The sequence below is a fragment of the Oryzias latipes genome, chromosome 5 (genome assembly GCF_053564925.1).
Source record: "Oryzias latipes strain Hd-rR chromosome 5, Olatipes_Hd-rR_3.1".
In the NCBI taxonomy this organism is placed as follows: domain Eukaryota; kingdom Metazoa; phylum Chordata; class Actinopteri; order Beloniformes; family Adrianichthyidae; genus Oryzias; species Oryzias latipes.
In genome coordinates, this window is record NC_136241.1 from 10,768,334 (window position 1) to 10,790,007 (window position 21,674).

The 21,674-nt window shown below is 39.7% G+C and overlaps 1 protein-coding gene across 1 annotated transcript in view; it reads right to left on the reverse strand.

The window, feature by feature from the left end:
• The window catches only part of megf6b (multiple EGF-like-domains 6b), a 67,623-nt gene that overhangs the window by 38,709 nt on the left and 7,240 nt on the right, over positions 1–21,674 (reverse strand). Inside the window, exon 4 of the mRNA XM_011474833.4 lies at positions 16,570–16,674. Within this exon, the coding sequence (XP_011473135.1) occupies positions 16,570–16,674 (105 nt within the window). The remainder of the gene's footprint in view (positions 1–16,569; positions 16,675–21,674) is intronic.

The following is a 21,674-nucleotide window of genomic DNA, read 5'->3' on the forward strand; positions in this document are numbered from 1 at the left end:
TAAAAGAACAGGATCCAAACGTCAAGAGAAACAAAGCAGAAAACAAGCCGATGACTCTGAATGGAGCCAAAATCATTCTAGGATTGATGGGAGAGATTACAAATCACAAAAAGTTAAAAACCAGAATATGACACACATCAAACACACATCTCCAACTTTTTTGTTCCCTCAGAACCAAAACCGTATTTCTGCAAGGTATAAAACAGAACTGCTCACAAACTCAGATGATTCCATCCAAAAGCACAAAGCCTGAAAATAATTCAGCCTCCATGATTGGTTTTTACAAGGCTATTTGTCATCCATTATCATTTTTGGGTATAGGTATGAAAAACAAACATGTCAGCCATAACGTTCTGATATGTGGCGCCTTTTGACCTCTCGGTGAAGGATGTACACACAAGCTGTGGATGACAAAGCACAGCAGCTGGGCTTCTCACCTCCACAGGATCTCATCCTTTAAAGGCCTTCCATGTTTTCACAGACGAAAATGTCAGATAATGGCGTGAGTGATGTGAATGTGTTACAGTACTTTACCTCAAGCAATCCTTCCCACCTCTAATGTGCAGTCAATGGAAAAAACAGAGCAGGGGTGCATGGGAGGGGGTAACATTCCAGGAATAGGAAAATAAAGAAACTGACAGATTTGCACATTAAAATATACCTTGAAATAAAATGTGGCCGTTGAGGCATTTCATTCTCTCATGGTTTCTTAACTTCACTTTCCTCCTGCACTATAATGAATGTGTTTCTCCATCGCACAACACCTCAAACACCCCCGCTGTTCACAAGTCAAACATCTAATTGGGTTTGGAAATGTGACAGCTAAGGTGTGACAGAAATGAAGCTTTTTTCTCTGAAAAACTAAAATGTACCTGATTTTTATTAGGGGTCAACAGAGGTTAGCTTCTTGCACAAAGACATGAAGGATGGCATTCACTGTGCATTCTCTGTATTACAGCTAAACTCACAACTCTCTAATTTTTAAACATACAGCTAACAAAAGGTTGCTTTGTTAAGTGTGAGAATCTCTGACTTTAAAGTAAATAGTTTCCCTTTTACGACGTGTCCCACATGAACCTCCATCTCCCAAACCCTCCACTCGCTCTGTCCCTCATCCTGTCAGTCTCAAAGCAGGTCAGGGAGTTAATGCAACAAACAGTCAGCCTGCATTTTCAAACACGGCGCATTCCTGCCGTTCATTACCGCTGACCCCGGCTACGGAGGTCAGACTTAACCTTTTGTATCTGCCTTTGTGCCAAAATGTTCAATTTAGGGCAAAGCTTAAAAATGGCAAAAAATCTGCTTCAAAAAGGAAAAACATTTGTAAATAAATCACACAATTCCAACTAAAATGATCCATTTTAATGACATAAAGTTCACCATCAAGGCAGGACGTGTTTGACATGTGGAAAAGAAAATCTACCAACATTTATGGTAACAACTGACTTCAGGTGATTAATCATGATGTCTTCATCTGTGTTATATAATGATAAAATCTCATCATTAGGTACTTTGTGTGAGAACATTAGTTGTTTTAACAGCTATATAAAAAACCTGTTTTTAAAACTTTTGCTGACAGACCAGGAAAAAATGTTTTAAATACCTGATGCACAATTGTAAACATCAGATTTTAAAGAATGAGTTAAGTCACGGCTGTCTGACATTTAACCAAGAGCCCAAGAACAAGACTTTTCTTCTGAGCTTTTTATTTTATTTTGACTTTTTTGTTTGTTTGTTTGTTTGAAGTAGCAGCAACTGACAACAGCCAAAAGATACAACTAAAAAATAAAAATAAAAATAATTTTAAAAATGTGCCCCTTAGGGATCTCCAGGGTTAAGTGCTGGCGTTTATGTTCCAGTGGTATCTTTATACACTATTTAATCAAAATATGTATTTTTGCCATTTTTTTTTCCAACTTGTCCTGTCCAACGGCTGAGCAGACAGATGAGAGCTGAAAGCCTCTTGTGTTAGACATATTTCACTGTTACAATAGGGGTTATGCATCTTTTCACACAGGAGGTGTATATTTAAATAAGCCCCTTTTATAATTTAGGCTAAACTTTATTCATCCTACTTATGTCTGTAACAGTCATCTTGGACCGGACAGAAATGAAAGGAAGGGAAGAAGATAGAGGAATGTTGGGGGGGCGTGGGGGCTAGGGGGTAGGGGGTAGGAGGGTAATTATAGAAGGGGGGGGGGACCATGAAGCAGCATAAAACAACAAGTTTCTTGGGCAACAAGTAATACAAATCTAGAAGGCCTGTCCACACACACACTTATAAACATGGCTCCAAAAATGTTCTCATACAAATATGTCAACATGTACACAATACAACTAATGTTCACACAGGAATACTTATGCATTCAGACCAACACATGTGAAACATTTCATTCAGTCACACAAACTATTCGTGCAAAGGTGAGCTAACACCTGTGCTCGAGTGAGTGTTTATGTTCTTCTAAGGTGAATGATGGAATGAAAAAGGAAGGAGGAAGAGTGCCCAGTCATCCCCACACCAAGACCCCCACCGCCACCCAGGCCAGGGCCAGCAGGACCGCCACGGGGGCCCCCAAAGCCAGAGAGCAGGGAGGCATGGGGGGACAGAGAGTGCAAGCTCCAGCCCAACCAGAAGAGCAGCTTCCCTGCCGCATTGGAAAGGCCCAACCAACCGTAGCGATAGTTAAAAAGAAAGATAAAATCAGAAAAAGAAAGGAAGTTGGTGGATGTATTGTATTCTAAACCTGTTTACATTTTATTTTATTTTATTACTGCTGCTGCAGTAAGTTACTAGTTAGCCTGCTTTAGCTTAACTGTTTTTGTTTCAATATCCTCTTATTATTAGCCAATTTTGACAGAAATGCACCCTTATTTTGTGAACAGAGTGGTACATCTGCTACTCCTTTTTGGACTGGTTTCCACCACCAATTGTTTACAATTAGTGGATTCTGGTGGACACTAATACTATAATATGATCTCTTTCAGAATAGAGCTATGGCTATCAAGATCAAGATAATTTGTTCTCTGCATTTGGCCCATCCCCTGGGGAAGCAGTGAACTGCACAGCTACACTCGGGTGGATTAACCCCCAATCCAACTCCTCACTGCTGAGCGTCAAGCAGGGAGGGATTGGTCCCATTTTTAGAGTCTTTGGTATGACTCAACCTGGATTAGAACTCACGGCCTTCCAGTCCCAGGGCGGACAATCTACCACAAGGCCTCTAAGATGGTCAGTAAACTGTTTGACATAAAGACAGCAGGCAGTAAGCCAGTTGCGCTTTTTGAGTGAATAAATTAACTATAGAACACTGGTTTATGAATGGACTCAGGTTTTTTGGAGGATTTTTACTGACGGTGTTGCACAAAATTAGGAAAATACTAAATATTTTTAGAGTAATCCCAGTGATGAGTACTATGATTTAGTCTTTAACATTTTACAAGGCCTAAAAATGATATTCACAATGATACGTTTTAAAAAAAAATCGAATCCCTCTGATACGTTCACAAAGACACACCAAGCAAAAAGTGAACTCATTGCTGAAAATGATGCCAGGAGTCCAGCTCCAAAAAAACTGACAAAAGAGCAAAGAAAACGGAAAGATTTGATTTATTTCTTATTAATATTTACAGACTTAGTTTGTTTTGTGCTGCATCATGTTCACATTTGTATTATTTTGACAGAATATATTTTTATGGAGAGCAAAATATTATTTAAGGTTTAACTTGATTGAATCTGGATTAATATTCCCGTCTGCTTTTATTCGTATTTAGGTTCAAAAAGTTAAGTTTTAAAGGTTTAAAAGTTGTAAAAGTTTAGCTTTAGTGTGTTCAGTAAATGTTCATCTTGTTCAGTTCGTAACCCAAAGCGTGTTTTGGATTCAGGCCCCCTGTGCAACTGAGTTTGACACCCCTGTAATACGGGTATATAAAATTCATGAGTTTTTTGTGTAAAATGGGCTAATAGAAGTAATGAACATAAAAGGATGTCAAATTGTGTGTGCAAGGGGGTGTTACTCGCCTGGGGAATAAGTAAGTATAGAACTGCCACTGATGCCTGTGCCCCTGAGACGTATTTTGGACAGTTTGTTGACTTTCGTATTCAAAACAAAGAAAAGTCGTAGTCAGAACAGACATGTCAAACGTGAAACTAAATGAGCAAGTATTCATTGGTGCACAACATTGTCTATGAATATGTTTCTTATTGACAGTTATCGTACCCCATAGTGTGTGTCTTCAAACACTTATTTGTGTCCACAAAATGCCAATTTGTGGATAGTTAAGAAAGTTCAATTAAAGTCATTTAAAGAAAACTGACCACATTTTAAAAATTGCAGGATGGTAGATGTCCTCTAACATCATTAAGTATTTAAGCCACATTTAGATTTGAACAGAAATATTAGGATTTTAATTTAATTCACTGTCCAATTCAAATGTATTACCTTGTAGCCAAATTTTTAGATTGTAGTAAAACAGAAATCAGGAGCTGCAGCTCAAAAATCTCTGATCAGTTTTCCTAAAATATTTTTTAACGTCAAATCATTTAGAAAATGGTTTAAATTTCTTGCAGCTGTAGTATTCACTAAGTATATTTCGTACACTGATCACTTTATTTATTAATGATAAAAGACAACAAAAATATTTCTTTTTGTGAAAAACATTATCTTTTAGAATCAAATTGAACTGATTCAAAAGTGTAGATGAAAACAGGAGGAACACTATAGTCGCTCAGTTCTAACAAAATACCAGCTAAAGCTCGTCTTTAGCGATGTAGCTTTCCACAGGATCCGGTATCAGACCGTGGAACAAGTGAACAAAACCATGAAGCTCAGAGAAGCCAGTCTATCTGCTTTTGGCGGCTGTTTGCACTACATCTCCCATGATGCATTGGGTTAAAGTGACAGCGTCTCAGCGCACAATGAATCTTTGTTGTTAAATGTCTTGAAACCACATCGAACTCACATCAAACAGTTTTTAAATCTTCTAACTTAACTTTTATTACATCTTTTAGAAAAAACAGCTGCAACTTCCAGCTTTTTCTGCCACAATTATCACAAAAATGCATTTGAGATTGCGGAGGGGCTGTAGATCAATACAGACTGAGTTTCTCCCTTTTTCTTTTTTTTTTTGGGATGCTGGTGTGCCGCGAGATTTTTGTAAAGTTTAAAGTGTGCTGTGGCTCAAAAAAGGTTGAAAAACAATGATCTAAGATAGCACAAGGGTTCAAAAGGATATCAACAAAGTAGCCTGCATGGTGGTATAGTGGTTAGCACTCCTGCCTCACCGTGAGAAGGCCCTGGTTCAAACCCAGCTCGGTTTTCTTTCTGTGTAGAGTTTACATGTTCTCCTCCTTATCCATGTGTAGATTTATCTGGGAACTCCGGCATCCTCCCACAGTCCAAAAACATGCTTCATGGTGTAACTGATGTCTCTCTAAATTGTCCCCGTTGTGTGCATCGTTCAACAGTAACTGAAATAAACCTGCTTAAAAGAACTTAGAGGTTTGGAAGACGGATGGATGATATTAGCAGGTTTAGTTACTTACAGACTAAAGGAGTTTGTGACTGAGAGGGGATTGTTAATTAACTGTGTGGGGAACAAAAACTATTAGGGCAAAAGAAAATGTAATTTCAGTCAGACAACTCTTGCAGTAAGAAATATTTATTTGACATTTTTCCACATTCTTTAAGTTGGCATTCACATATTTTCGTTTGGCATAAGGCTCCATTCAATTCCATAAAACTTCCATAAAATTCCATAAAATTTCCATAAAACTTTCGGGTAACAAAACCCCCAACACTAAAATCATCCAGAAGAAGAAAAGTGTGAATGTATAATCAGTGTGTAATAAAATGGGGTGTGTTTTCGGCAGCATTCCATTTTCATTTCATTTCCCAGTATGACTGCTATGTGTGACCCGGCACCATTGACCGTTTGGGCCGCCCCCGTTCGAGTACAGCGCCACGAAGGGAACATGCTATCTAGTGGATCTGCTATGTGTGACCCGGCACCATTGACCGTTTGGGCCGCCCCCGTTCGAGTACAGCGCCACGAAGGGAACATGCTATCTAGTGGATCTGCTATGTGTGACCCGGCACCATTGACCGTTTGGGCCGCCCCCGTTCGAGTACAGCGCCACGAAGGGAACATGCTAACTAGTGGATCTACTATGTGTGACCCGGCACCATTGACCGTTGGGCCGCCCCCGTTCGAGTACAGCGCCACGAAGGGAACATGCTATCTAGTGGATCTGCTATGTGTGACCCGGCACCATTGACCGTTTGGGCCGCCCCCGTTCGAGTACAGCGCCACGAAGGGAACATGCTATCTAGTGGATCTGCTATGTGTGACCCGGCACCATTGACCGTAGGGTCGCTCCCGTTCGTGGAAACCACTAGAGGAACATACTATCTGAAAGAGAGAGGGAAAGAAATAAAAGGGGAGCCAACATAAAATTACTTATACCTGATCTTAGAACGTAAGCTCACTTCCGCAAAACGCTGTGCAGAACTATAATTTAAACCGCCAAACAACCCGTATGATACACTAACTTAACATCCAATCCAAAGCTTCCGATGGCGTATGACATGCTTAACAGCCATTATTCAAACTTCTATTAAACTAAGAACAAGTTTGATGGCCATAAACTCTTCCATTTTGGCAACTATATATACACGCGCTTAAGTAACATCCATTATTTCGAAGCTCCCAACAACAGTACCACGAACGAGCTTAATAGCCATAATTTTCTCCATTTGGCATACCAATTATAAGCGCTCAAGGAACATCCATATAAATGAGGTTCCATCCCAATATTAAGAACGAGTTCAACGCCCATATTTACTATGCTTCATTGGCATACTACAAACAAATGAGCTTAAGAACCAGATTCGAGCTCCGCGCATACTATGATACAACTTAGAGCAACCCAAATTTTGAGGCTTCCACCTGGCTATAATTTTCTTTTAACATCTATAATCGAAGAATTTACATTCATTCTGCGGTTGACATTGATTAATTAATTCAGTCAGAAGTGTCATTGGAATGCAGAGGAGGTCCAACGCCCCGTCACTTTCAGTGCAGCAATAGGTACGTCGAGCAGTCATCGTTGCAGCACCAGATCAAGGAATGCATGGGTGACATCATTTCCTAGAAACGGAGAAGCTGATCGGGGCGTAGGGGTTTCCAGGCTCAGGATGCGATGCATAGATAAAACAAAGCAGTATTAGTCTTGACAAGAATATATAAATAACTCAGAAACTGATCAGTTTCAAAATGATTGAGATAAATTAAATAACAGTGCTTTAAAAAAAAACAAATCTGAGAAAGTGAAATTTAGTAGATAGTTAAGGTAAAGACCCATTGTGGATTTATCGCACCCTAGAAACCACCATAATTACAAATTCCAACAGTGAAATGATAGTGAAATATATGACCTGCACGAAATCTTAACACCAATTTTTTATATATTCCAATGATGAGAAAAGTAACCTTTGACAGTTTCAGAGGGACGCACCTTCAGGAGGCCATCGAGGAGTAGTAGATGGGAAGAGTAGCCAAGGAGATTTGTAGATGAGGAAGGTCAACATCCCACGTAGCAGAGGATTACAGCTCGGCTGGATTTGATGCCTTGTATTTGATATTAGTGGTTCTCAAATTTTTTAATTAGCCAAGGGCGACTGGATACTGCAAAAGAGAACTTGAGAGCCATGAGGGATCATAGGTTTTGATAGTATTTTTGCTAGACTGAACCTTAAGCATTTAGAGGCGGAGTATAACAAGCCTCTAAATGGGGATGCATCTAGCAGAGTGTCATCTGCTTAAACAAGGCAGATAGAAGACTGACTTGTGGACACAAGATTTAACTCTTGAACTAAGCTTGAGAGCGCAAGTGATATATTTCCTATGGTCAGGGTAGAAGTTGCTCAAGGTGTTATTTAAACATTAACCAAGTCAACCGATGACACAATACTATCATTCAATATTGAAACAGCCTTAATATAATCTCCAAGGATGAAATAACCGGACGACCCCTTAAGAACCATCAGAGCTGTAGATTCTGGCGGCCGGACAAACACAAACCACTCTTCTTAAATCCTTTTCCCCCAAACCAGAAGGCGCAGACTCAGGAGAACAAGTGGAGGGAGCCTGAAGACACAACAGGTATCACAAAACCACTCCAGGCATAGAGAGGGAAAGATCAAACGCAAAACACGAAAATCCAGAACAGGAACACGTGGCCCAGGATCGAACTACCCAGAACAAAAACACAAAATGAACGGATGACCATAGGACCAAAGCTACAGCAAATGTCAGGTGGCCCAATCATTGACGAATTATATCCAACCAGAATTTGAATAAACGACATGCTGCACAAAAGCTAGAGATGACATAACGGGGAGAGACAAACGTCAATGAACCACCCAAATCTATAGAAGAAAAATAAATCCGGACGGGTGGAGGACCGTACATTATAGATAACGTGGAAACCCAATTTTGAAAATAAAGTTTTTCCACAGAGATTCAAAAGACCAGGGATACAGAGGAAAGTTGGCCACCAAGAAATCATCAATAACATGCAAAATGAAGGGCACCCATCGCCTACAAATATCCAGTACAGGGCGATAAAGTCGATTTTATGAGGACTGCCACGACAACGGAAAGGTAAACCGGCAAACACCTCGAGCGCCAACTGAAGGCCAAGAGACGCCACTGAGAGGCATAGAGGCAGAACAGTGAGACCATCAGTGACAGTCATCCTCAGCCTTATATCGCGTTCGGAGGAAAATCGTGGAGACAGCATGGGGAGCTGAAGAAAACATATACTAATCCTGAAGGCGCATTGGGAATTAGGCCACTGATGCCCAGAAGATGAACTGCGAGGCGCTAACAGGTCCAGATCAAGTCACATCAACCTGAACACTTCCCAGGGGCCACCCTCAGTGGCGGCTTTGAAAACGATGCCCCGGAAGAATCCATCACATAGAACCCACAAACCTCCAACCAAACTAGAGAGAGAATAACAAATTAACTGTCCAGCCGAGAAAACAAGGCCGCGACGAGACCGACACACTCACTAATGCGGCCGACGCAAGTCCCTGAGGACAGGGCAGGACCCACTGGGGTACACAGAGCGGGGAAAAACAGGCGGAGCAGAACCAGATGCAGAATGTGCGGGGGCAATGAACGAGGATCGCTGAGTGAATAAAATGAGCCATAGACGCTGCATAAGAGAGACCAATCATAGGGAAAAATGTCCACAGAGCAGAGACGGGTCCAAGAGACACTGATTCACATTCTAACTAACCAGCAGCTACAACAACGAAGAAAACAAACAGAAGAACCGCCATAATAATAAAGCCAGCATCAAATTAAAGATAAGATTTACACACAGCTCCCAAAGAACAAAACAGCAACAGAAAACAAATGCTAAAAGCCACGATAAATTCAGCCAGCATGAGAAACCTGTCCAAACGAGGACTGCCAGCCTTCACAACCACAGAAAGGACCCCACAACCCCTGAAAAAACAACCGGACGACGCAGAACTACGCAGCAGAAAAGGAATCAGAAGTGCATCATGAAGGACCCGGAGTCAAAACCACAATTCCCAGGGTCCTTAGGGGCGTGACGTCACCGAAGTAAACAGGAAGTGAGACGCAGCCATAGAAAACTACACGGGAAAAGTACCGCATGACGCTCACCGTGGACAATTGGGGCGACCACGGCAGACGAGAAGACCCGGACTACTCCTGATCGGGGGGCACGGACATCCCGAACATCGCGGAAAGCACACCCATTGCGGATGCACGCGACCGCGGCGAAACGAACGCGCCGTGCGCCGTCAGCCGCCCGCGGATCGGAGGAGAAATTAAGGAGAGCAGACGCGGCGAAACGAAAACCCCACATCAGAAAGATGGGGATCATCCATCCGAAGAACGGGGGAACACAGCAAGATGCCGAAAGAGACGGAGACCCGCGGGCTCGGAGACCGGCGAAGAATGAGCGCTGAAGGTAAGAAAGAATGAACAACTGCGCACCTGGCTTAAATAGGACGCTGAGCAGGTGAGTTAATTAACTGAACCGCCCTAGGGTATTTACCTGAAAAACACTGCAGCGAGTATCTGCCCGAAATACGATAAATCGTCATTAAATGCAACTCTCTTGTTTTCTAGATGACTTTCTGTGTCTGTATTGACAAAGTAAGAAACGTTGGAAAAGGGACAGGTTGCAACAGGTTACTAGACTTGAGGGAAAGAAAAACCAGTGAACCTTCAGTAATTGTAGAGTAAAACAGCTATTTGAGGAGGCGCTAGAAGTACTTCAAAGGACTACCTGTGAAGTCATCCTCACTAACTACATCAGTACACGCAAACTCATCTCTCATCTTAACAGGACACAGATAGGACAAGGACACTGAAACGCCTGAAAAACAAAACCCCAGACAGGAGAAGTGTAGAAACAGGTCAGACCTTAAATGAAACATTTGACATATACATCTGCAAGGACAATTTTAAAAACTTCCGTTTACAATGTTTAAGGTTGATCTGGAAAAGAAAGGGTGGACAGACAAAACCAAAGTGTCACCCCGGTCGTTGCTTATCCTCTCATTTCAGAAAAAATGATTTTTCTTTTACTTGTAATTCCCTGCCCAGACCACCCTGTTTTAAGCCTGTTTGCATGTTGAGAGGTGCACCACAGAGCAGAGATTTAACAAGTCTAGGAATTCCCACAAAAGCTCTATGGTTTCTTTTCTGGCTCTTAAATTGTCCAAACAACCATCCAGCTCACAAAGCCGAAGATCAGAAGCAGATTAATCTGGAGAGCAGGAGCAAGAACCCATCATACACTGCCAAATTTGAGGTTAGAGCCTGTCAACTCATACATCTCTCTTTTGTGGAGGAAGCGACTACTACTCTAGTCTTATCTCTTATTCTGCAAACCTTTTTTGGCCAAAGAATGTTTTAAATTCTACAGTAAGCCTCATAAACTACTGTGCTCATGCGGTCAAAAAGACCAATAAAACAAACTCTGAAGCTCAGATGACGGCACATCTGGTGCTTTAAGATACTCAAATGACAGAAAGTCCTTTCATTTATTTTCTTTAAATATTAGATCAAAAGAGCAGTACAGTTCAATCCAACTGTGCTCAAATTTGATTTAAAAAACAAAAATGAATGATACAGTAGGAATTTTTGCTGGTATTGATATAATAAAATAAAACAACTTTCCATTTAAACTCTAGTTAAGAACACGTACTTTGGTAAATTATTGTGTTCCTTTTCCTCTTTCTCATTATTCAGTGGTGCCTCATGTAATCTTGCATCAAAACATCTTAATTAAAGGTCTTCAGCCAAAGCACGTAGACATCGTGACAAATATTTAATTAACGTTTTTTTGTTGTTGTTGCTAGGACTCCTTGGAACTGAAATACAACGATTTAAGTTTAGGCTTTTATTTTTTGTAATCAGTCTAGTTTTAGTTTTCCACATCTTAATCATTTTATCTGCAGAAGCATTGGAAGCCCAAAAATTCTTCCCCTACCCTTACAGCTTTTCTACACCCCTCCAGCTGTAGGGACATTTGGAGAGGTTATCCAAAATAGTTTTTTAAGGGGTTACCCTCGCGGCGGAGGGATGCTGAACCTCACCCCGACGCGAGGTCGTTCCGCATCGCGGTGTGACCCGGGGGAGAAGCGCTTTTCTTTATGAGGGTGTGATCTGAAGCAGAGACGTTTACGTTTAAATGTAAGTAATGACTTTTTGTTTTAGCACAACCTTTTTAAAGTTATAAAGCCAATGTTTTTATGTAGGGATGGGAGTAGAAGCCCCATGAAGCTTTCATTGGGTTCATGTAATTGTGCCAGAAACATGAAACAACCATTCGGGGCTTTGAAACCACGCAGATCAGCGGCATCTGGTGGACTGGACGTATGTCATCTGCTTCAATTAAGCTCCTTGTCCTTGTAACACTTCAATGTGGAAATGACATTAGATATAATGAAAAACAACACAATGCGTGATGATTTCTGTAAGAAGTCCTTTGTTGATTCTGTAAACATACATCACATGAAGAAAATGAACGAAAGGCAAAAATTGTGAAATGCTGATCTCAAACTCACTACCTTCAGATGCAAATACCACTAACTTAGTCATCAAGCTATCTGTACTATGAATACATTCCATTGCCATCATAAATTTATAAAACTGCCACCTTTATTGATAATGTTAATAGTCACCTTATTAGGAGAAACCAAGCTGAAATTATTCCAAGCCACAGAGCGTTTTTTATCAGGAGCCATAGTAAAGTGCAATGAACTGACGCTGATTCTGATGCAGGGGAAACAACAGAACTGGTCGGGAAACGTTGTTTGGGATTCATTTGTATTTATAGAGAAATGTGCGCCCAACTGTTTAAACACAAGTGACATCTGAACCCTGGTTCAACCAAGCAATGCATTCAGCGCTTCTTAGGTCGTTAACCACGTGATCTGCACTAGTTTACACACGCCTCAAAATATTGTGCCGACCACTCTGCTTCACGAAGGTGAAACAAGCATCGGAGCCACCGTGCCAAAAAATCCATGCCTATTTTTTATGTATTTCCGAGCGCTAGCAGCTTCTTGCTAACGTAGCTGACTGGCAACTATTGATGATGTCATCACGTGGGAGTAACGGCTAAACTGGAAGACACAATTTTTCCTTAACTCTCCGTTTGTAGGACCAAATGTAGCGATAGGGGAATAATTCTGATTCTGTCTAAAGCAACTCAATTTGCAACAGTTTGGTCTTTCAATTATTCAAAAATTGTTTCAAAAAGCAAAAAGAAGCTTTAAAGCATTTTACCAAAAGAACAAAACGTTTTTTTTAAAGACGGGAGTTTGTTCTGCTCTTATGGGAGCCGGTTTAGCTCGTGCTGGTTTGCAGCGCCTTCCATCCGTGAAACCAGGGTTCGATTCCAGGCTGCTCCCTGTTCCCTTCTCTACTTCTGTGCCGGTCCCAAGCCCGGTTGCTTTGAGAAGGTTGCGTCAGGAAGGGCATCCGCCGTAAAACATTGCCAAGTTTACCATGCAACTTGTTCTGGCTCATCACTCACATTCTCTATGTTTTTAAACTGGATCTTTCAGCTATTGTCCCTAACCTCTGGAAGAAAAAGATTAATGTAAACAAAGATTATTACCTAGAACCTGTTTGGGTGCCTTCAAATTAACCAAAAAATTGATCAATTTCCCTTTCTCACCTCCTAAACATCTTGTGTTTGGTTTAAATGTATATGACAGATCTCAAAAACATTACCTGTCCATGTATACATTCACCATTGCATTTCCTCCACATGTTTTAGAAATTATGTTGCATGCTAAAGCTCACGGGCTGCTTCAAGCATCCATGTTTGGTGGGTGTTTTTTTTAAAATCTATTTTAATCTAAGTTAGTAGTTCAGTTGAATACTAATCCTGACATTTTGCTGCAAAAAAAAATTAATTTTAAAGTTTTATGTGGCAAGCTTAGACAAGATACAAGACACTGCAGCTTTAAATTCCCAGGAGCCTTTGGAATTCCCAGATCTTCATCTGCTTAACCAATTCTAAGATCAAACGGGAATAACTTGCAGTGGACCAAGAAGAACCGTAAATAAATCCATGCAAACAAGAAAAGCAGGAAAATAGATTTTTACAAAAAGCAAAAACATAAAACAAGCTGTAAACTTCTGCAGCAAGAGGAAACGAAATAATCATCAAACGACTTGCTCATTTAATAATGAGGCTGCACTGAATGTTTTATAAAAAAAAAAAAAAAAAAAATATTACAGTTGGGCCACTTAAGTACAATTTGCATTATTTCCTAAACCCATGTAAGGCTATTTTTATTAAACACTTTGGTTTAGCTAAGAAGAACAAATCAATTGATGTGCCGACAAGAATACTTAAAAATGAATAAAAGCTTTAAAATAAAAAAAAAGTTTTTAATTAAAACATTAAAAAAAAAGTTTTTAACTTATGATAATTTTGCACTCATGCAGGATGAAAATTGTGGTTTTTCAAAGGTCGATTAGCTGGTCCCCTGATATCTTGCATCATTTACTGTATAGGCACTTAAACATTTTAGAGGCAGTTCATGGAGTTTAGGCGGAAAAATAGAAGGACATAGTCACTTTTATGATCTCACACACTGCAGTGACACAATCCTGCTGAGGGGTGAGCAGATGACAGCTTGAGACTGTCATGTTTGAGAAGGGGGAATAATTGGCCCTTTTGAGTGACATAAACACATCACAGCTGCTATATGCAAACACGGACAAACCACATCAAAAGTGGATTGGAGAGGACGTCACCATATGTGTCTGTGGGGGAATGTTGCGGAAAAGCGTTCAAAGAGGGTGATTTTTGAGGGAAGTGAGGCTGCCCACATTTACACTCTGTTAGATCCTTCACTTTAAGCATGAATGTGTGTGTGGGGGGGGTTAAAGCATGCACACCGCAGCAGCAAAAGATAATGACACCAGCCGGTTTGCTTTTGCAAGATAGAGGATTATTTAAGAACAGACACAGCTTGACCTTGATGACTTTTAAATATTCTTCAATGAAAATTCACTCTCCTCTAAAAAGCTCTTTGTTTGACAGATGCAGCATCTGTGAGCTAAAAAGAAACAGCTAAAACGTAGAGTTTCAGGATATGGGCCTCAGGTTAGCAGCTGTCTGCTTGTAAATTCCTTTTTGTGCTGACAATAAATCTTTAACATTTATTTTTAGAAACTTGTGTCCTTTTTAAAATACTTTGATTTATTTTGGCTGAACAGATGCTGCGCATGCATAATCAATCCATCGGACTTTATTAATAAAAAAAAGTGCCTCTCATATTTGCGCAACTCGAATTGCATTACAATTAAAAAATAGAATCAGACAATAAATTAAACCAGTAAAAAGAGAGAAATCCACTCCATCCTTTAACTACCCCCCTCACGCCATTAACGCACACAAGCATAAATACTGAAATTGGTTTATCATATAATCATTGGCATAAACATGAGGTCAAAGCTTAATCTCCAAACTCACCTTTCAAATAGCAAGCTTTTGTCATCTTCCTAATCTTTTGTTCAAACTCTTTCAAACGCTTCTTCAGCACAGCATTTGTGCAAAACCCTCTGGATGTCAGAAGAGTGCACCCCAAAATATTTCAACATTTTTTTAAGATACTTTATTGGAAAATTATTGCTGTGATGTTAAACTTTAAACTTATTAAACTTCAAACTTTCAACCAAAAAGACAAATAAAAACAATTTTGATGCAAGGGAGTCTTCACTTCAAGATTAAAACAGATCTGACACTTACCGGTAATCTAAATGAAAAACAAACCTATAAAGTTTTAAATCCTTTCAGTCTGCAGCACACACTAGAATCATTTACAAAAAACCCTTAGACTGGACACTTTTATATCAGAGACAGTTTTTAAAAGGAATCTTACTCATCATTTTACAGAAAACTGTTGCTGTATTCTAGTTTTATGATTTAAATTTTTTGAATACATTAATGATTTTTAATTATTTCAATGATGTGTTTTTGCTGTTTTATCCTGATTGTTTCTGTCGATGTGTTTCCAGATACGCCTCTGATTTTTCTTTCTCAAATGGTCTCACCTTTTGCCAGGAAATATTTGTTAAAAATATTTTTTTTCTTAATCTGTCTTCCTCGGATAAATAAAGGTTAAATAAATAGATAAAATTTCCACAAGAGGAAATTCTGAAGTTTGTCAGGGTTATACAGAGACACCTTCATAAAACCCAATCAAGTTAAACATATATTTCAGTGTTCCAATGACCTATATAAAAAACAATAAAACATTTAATTACTCTGTAATATTGTGTTTAAGTTTATCATTGAACTTTGAAAAAAAAATGCCTAATGTGCTGAACCTAGAGAGGAGCTATAAGTGATTCTTTGTTCAAGACGTAATGAAAAATCACATATTATAAAATGGTATTATACTGTTAGAAACTAAATATATTGTTAGAAAATTACAGCTGTTTCCATTAGTAGTTAGAAATGTAGACATTAACACCACAGTAATGTGCAGACTGTGTTCAGAACTGCGGTAAAAGCAAACAATGTCGTCGCCTCCCTTTGAACAAAGACACAGTCTGGAAGGAGCCCGTTTTAGGATGATAGAATTCTGCTGAAATTTTGACACGCAAAGGAATTTCCTGTCATGTATTGTTATCTGGAAAACAACAAAGTCTCCAACTGTTTTACTTCAACATCTGAAATCTAACAATGGAGTTTTCTGATAAAGTTCTGGTGGGGAGAGCCAACTGCTGAAGTGAGGAGATTCCACTAAAACTGAGAACATCAAAAGTTTACACTGGAACAAAGAGTGATGTGTGTCAGCTAAAAAGTTCCAATGTGTCCATAAAAAAAATCTACAAGTAGAATAATAGGAATACCTCCACAGAATCCCAAAAAATAAGGATTAGTTTTGCTCATGTGATAAAACTAATATAAGAAAGGAAAAAATGTTCTCATTCTAATAAAAGTAGAGTAAGGCAGAAAGAAAAGAACACTAAAAGAAATGTCATCCTCACCGTACTGACAGCTGGGCCCTCGGAATCCTGCAGGGCAATCACAAAGTTGGGTGGATCCTTCCCGACATTTTCCCCCATTGAAGCACACTCCATAGCTACACACCGCTGCATGTTAGCAAGACAAGACAAGACCGTGAAAAAAAAGACTTTGGAAGTTTTCTTATCCCCTGTTCCCTCTAACTCATCAGAGGATTTCAATCCACTACCTACACAGAATGATAGACAACAAATAAAGGTCTTTTCATAAAAGATCCTCTTTTGGAGTTTTTAACATATTCTTGTGGCATTTTTCTCATAATGAAGGACATATGTAAAGAAAATAAAGATTAAAATGGCACTTCTGAGTATTACTTTATTCATTAGAAGCAGACCAAAATGTGCAGTAGAAAAAAGATCCTATTTGTGACGCAGAAAAAATGGGTCACAAGCTCCCTGCTCTGCTCCATTCTGATGCATCCACTGCAGACAGATCCATGCACATCAACACTGTACTGTACAAGACTGTTCAGCTCCAATATTCTTTGCCGTTTTTGTAACAGTTGGGAGTGTGAAGGGCTGTAAGCAAACAGGAGAGAGTGTATACAGATAGGTGATAGGAAGTGGGGGCGGGATTGTTCCAGGCAAACGGTGTAATCTGAGACAAATTTCTGATTACACCATGCCACTCTGCAAATACTATGTCCTAGAAAACAACACTTTTATTATTTGGGCTAAAATCAGCATAATCATAATCAAAAGATCACTGAGTTACGCTTAAAATAGATCAAAAGATGGTCAGAGTGGGACTTTAAATCACTTCAGAATTGAATAAAAAATTGTCACTTTTATGAACAGTTTACATGAAGGCCTTATTTGAAAATAAATTCTTCTCTTTTCTACATTAAATCAGAAATCACTCCTAAAGTTTTGAGTTTTATCACGGTTTGTTAAAATTGTTTAAAAGAAAAAAAATAGGGAAAACCAACCCAGCATATGAACTGGTTTGATCAATACTGAATTGTGTTCCATTGAAACAGGTAGCTGATAAACTGATAATAACACAGCTTTTTATATGATTTTATTTGCATTTTAAATTTTTGGAAAAATGGCAGTGTTCTTTTTGGGGCAAGTACAGTGTTATAACAGCGTCTGAAGCCACATTAGTCAGGTTTACTCTTGAGCTGCACAACATCTCAGTGCAAGAAGCAGAGATAAGTGAGGGCTTCTATAACAGTGAACTGGGATGGAATCATGTATTACATATTTCTCAGGCAAATCTGACGGAGTCAGCATTTAGTTGAAATATACATCAATCCAGCCTTAAACACATGCTGACCATCTGGACACACATGAGAACTGCAGGCCCAGGTTTAGCCAGCCCCACCATGGAGAGATTGGGGGAGTCAGGGTGAGCTGAGAGTTTGGGGTGTCATATCCCTCTGAGTCCCTAAAATTAATAGAAAACCATGTTATCATCATAACATTCTTGTAGGTTTTAGGCTCTTCCTGACACTACGCTCTACATTTACCAGAGTTTGCTACCGTCTTTCTGCCCATCCATCCTTATGCTTTTTTGTGATTGTATCTATTTTTATTTCTTTACTTAATTGTGGATTTTTGCAGACCATCATATTTGGGGGGCGGGCAGTCACTGCATTTAGGGGGGCAGTACCCTCCTGTGCCTATGTCTATATCAAGCCTTGGAGAACTAACATTCCCAAAAATACAATTTAGTGGGACTCAAAACATCCTCCTTTTTCATCACACATCACAATCATAGTTCAGTAAATATTATGGATTGTATGCTGTAGTTATCATGACAGTGATGTGGTTTCAAGTTTCAAGATAGTGAGACTTTCCTAAAATATAAAAAAATAATAATTTGAAATTGTTATTTTTTTTTATCTTTATTTAAAGTCTGCCGAAGCACAGAAAAAAGTCCAAATGTCTTTCAGTCACTGCCGGCTAGCATGACTAAGTGACAACAAGGGGAATGTGCATTCCTCACTCAGAGATGTGAGTCGTACAAGCCTGTTGGCAGCAGTCCAGGACATTTTTGGGCCGCCCCCTTTCCTGAGCCCCTTTCGCTGTTTAATCTCCACTGAAATAAATCCTTAATGTGGCGTGCAGCATGGCATTAAACCCCCTCTCATCTGTTGCCGTGAATGCCTCTGCTCCGTCGCAAAGACACCTTCTCAGGGAGGCTAAGCAGCTTCCACAAAGGGAGTAAAGTAAAGTTGGGGTGGGGGGGGGGGGGGGGGGGGGACAGATGAGTTGGCGTCACCCTTAAAAGGAATGACCACATCAGCACAGAAGCACCCCCGTGTTTGTTTAGGCTCCCACAATCCGGAGCGTGACCCACCGGGAGGACACCTCACAGACACAAAACCTGTGCTAACGGCTCCGTTTGGTGCCATAATTGGCACAAATACAGCTGAGCTCTGTATTTTGAGGCAACAAATCATGTTTTGCTCTGACGAGGAATGTGTCATTTCAAAGGGGTCTTGTGAAAGAGGTAACTATGCCAAATCTCCACCAGGCTTCTTTGAAATACTTTAAATACCATTTTTACAAGGCGCTGGGTTGAACAGCACAATGATGGTTTGGGGAAAAATAGAAGCTTCAATTTGATGCACAAAACTCCAGGTATTACAGGGCACACATTTTCCCTCCTTCTCCATAGACCTGAAAGATAGACCGCATGTAAAAATGCAGTAAAAATGAGATCTTTTGTTTTTTTTGTTTTCTCAATTCCCTCTGTGCATACACATGACAAATACTTAAATCTGCTGAACATTAAGGATTCGCCTTAATAATCTTTCACCAACATTGAAAACTTTTTACGGGGAAATAAAAACACACAAAACTCACATAAAAGTTGTTTCTTCAAACCTGACCTGAGATGTTTTTGGACGACATGCAGCTGAGACGACCTAAGTCTACTTCCTGTGTCAGGATTTGACACAAACTCATCAGTTCAGAATACAGACCGTCTCCAAAAAATTAGAACATCGTGGAAAGTGTATTCATTTTCATAGTTCCATTAAAAAGATATTAAACTTTCATAGTATATAGATTCAGGGCCCATTGTTGAATTATTTTCAAGTATTTGCTTATTTTTACATAAATTGGGGTTCCAGGTTGTAAAACCCACAAAAAAAGAATTTCAAAATCTGTGGAGAAATCTGCCCCAATGTTGCAGGACATGAATGTTTTAAACTGAGTTTCACCAACTAATCATTTACTAAACTCAAAGCACCTTCACAGGTTCCACAGATGTCGTTAAACGGGTTTGATTTGGTTCAATATGGGGAAGACTTCAAACTTGACCACCAGTCAGAAGACCAGCATTGATTTCTGAGTAAACCACAAAGGTTCCTGGCTAAGGAGGCTGTCTGTTCACAGAGCGTGTGTCCACGCTGGAAGGGCAAAATGTAGCAGGAGAAGATGCAGCAGCTAAAGAGACGACAGTGGGCTTCAGCAGATTATCAAAAGGTCAAGATTCATGATTCCTTTTGAGGGGAATCTGGATGGAGATGCATATTTTATCTACCAGCAGGACCTGGCCCCTGCTCAAACTATTGAAGTGTTGAAGATGGACATGTCATTGTGAAAATACTTTTATTTTAGTTGATTTGATTGGATCATAATTTTCATAACTTTATCTTTTTGCAAAACTGAGAAGTAAATAAGGATTTCTTCAGAGTTTTCTAATTTTTGAAAACCTGTTTTTGTGAGTTTTATGATGCGGAACCTCAATTTATGTACAATTAAATACTTGAAATCAATGACACAGTGGGCCCTAAATCTATATTCTATGGAAGTTTAACTTTTGGGATGGACTCATGGAAATAAACACACTTTTCCAATAATATTCTAGTTTTTTGGAAAGGGTCTATAGGTTCAATGTTAGCCAGCTGCTGGTCTGACACTTCCTGTATCTGATAAAGCTCAGACAATAACAGCTTTAAAGTCATAGGGGTGAAGAACTATTGGTAGTCTGCAGAAGCGCTTCCCTTTTTGCAGAATAGTTCCCCCTTTATTGCCCCATTATTTACTATTTCTATGCTCCTTGCTCTGTTTAATCAGCCCCTAAACAAAAGACCACACATGGAAAGACACAGGACCAATTGCTTCCTTCTGGTTCACATGTAGCTACTTTTGCTTATCCCATCCCGATAGGAGGCAAAGTTCCTGTTCAGCAGTTAACGAGGACAACAAACCAGAGGAGCTATTGTGCGTGCTCCTCAGCCCCTGTCACAAAACTTATTGTTGCTTTCATACGACATAACTGCTCATTTCCACTCAAAGCTGAACGTGGTCGTCCTGCACCATTCCTCTGCTGACTGCCTGCAAAGCGAACATTTAACCCAAAGAATGCTGAAGTGGAGGAAGCTGACATCAGAAAGTCAAGAACCCGTCACTCATCACACAATGAGGCGGAAAAGGAGCAAATTGAAGGAATGCAAGCAAAATACTTTTGACAAAAAAAATGTATTACAAGAGAAAATTGTTAAATGTTCCTATTTTAAAAAAAATGTGTGCATGTGGGTAGATGTGAATCCGCTTCTAAAACTTCAGTTTGGATCTCCAGAAATTTTTTTATCTCAGATGCAAGAACCTGGAGAAGAAAACTTGCAGAATTTTTCTAAGAAAGTTTCTATTCGCACGTAATTTTCAAAATACTTGTGGTCCACCCTGAACTTTTATTCTTGGCCCTGGAGACCTAGAGGAAGGGTGAAGGTCAGGATTACGGTTACAGTTAGGGTTAAACCACCAAACAGCTCCTGAACGCAGCTGTTTCTGCTGCTCACCGTTCCTCCAGGGGAAGGATCAAATGCAGAGAACACATTTCACACACGTTGGAGTGGTACAACTAATCAGACTTTAACATGAAGTTTAATTTTAAATATAAACAACAAAATGCAACCTTGGACGCACGTTTTTAACCCTTGTGCTATCTTAGATGACCCCACTCTTGCATTGACGTGTTCTCCCTACCATGACTAAAGGTGGAAAGATTTCATGTAATCCATGGACACCAGTGAAGATCACAAATCATTGAAGAAAAAAGGTTCAGAGCACTGTCTAGTGGGTCTAGATGACCCAACTCCCAATGTTAAAGT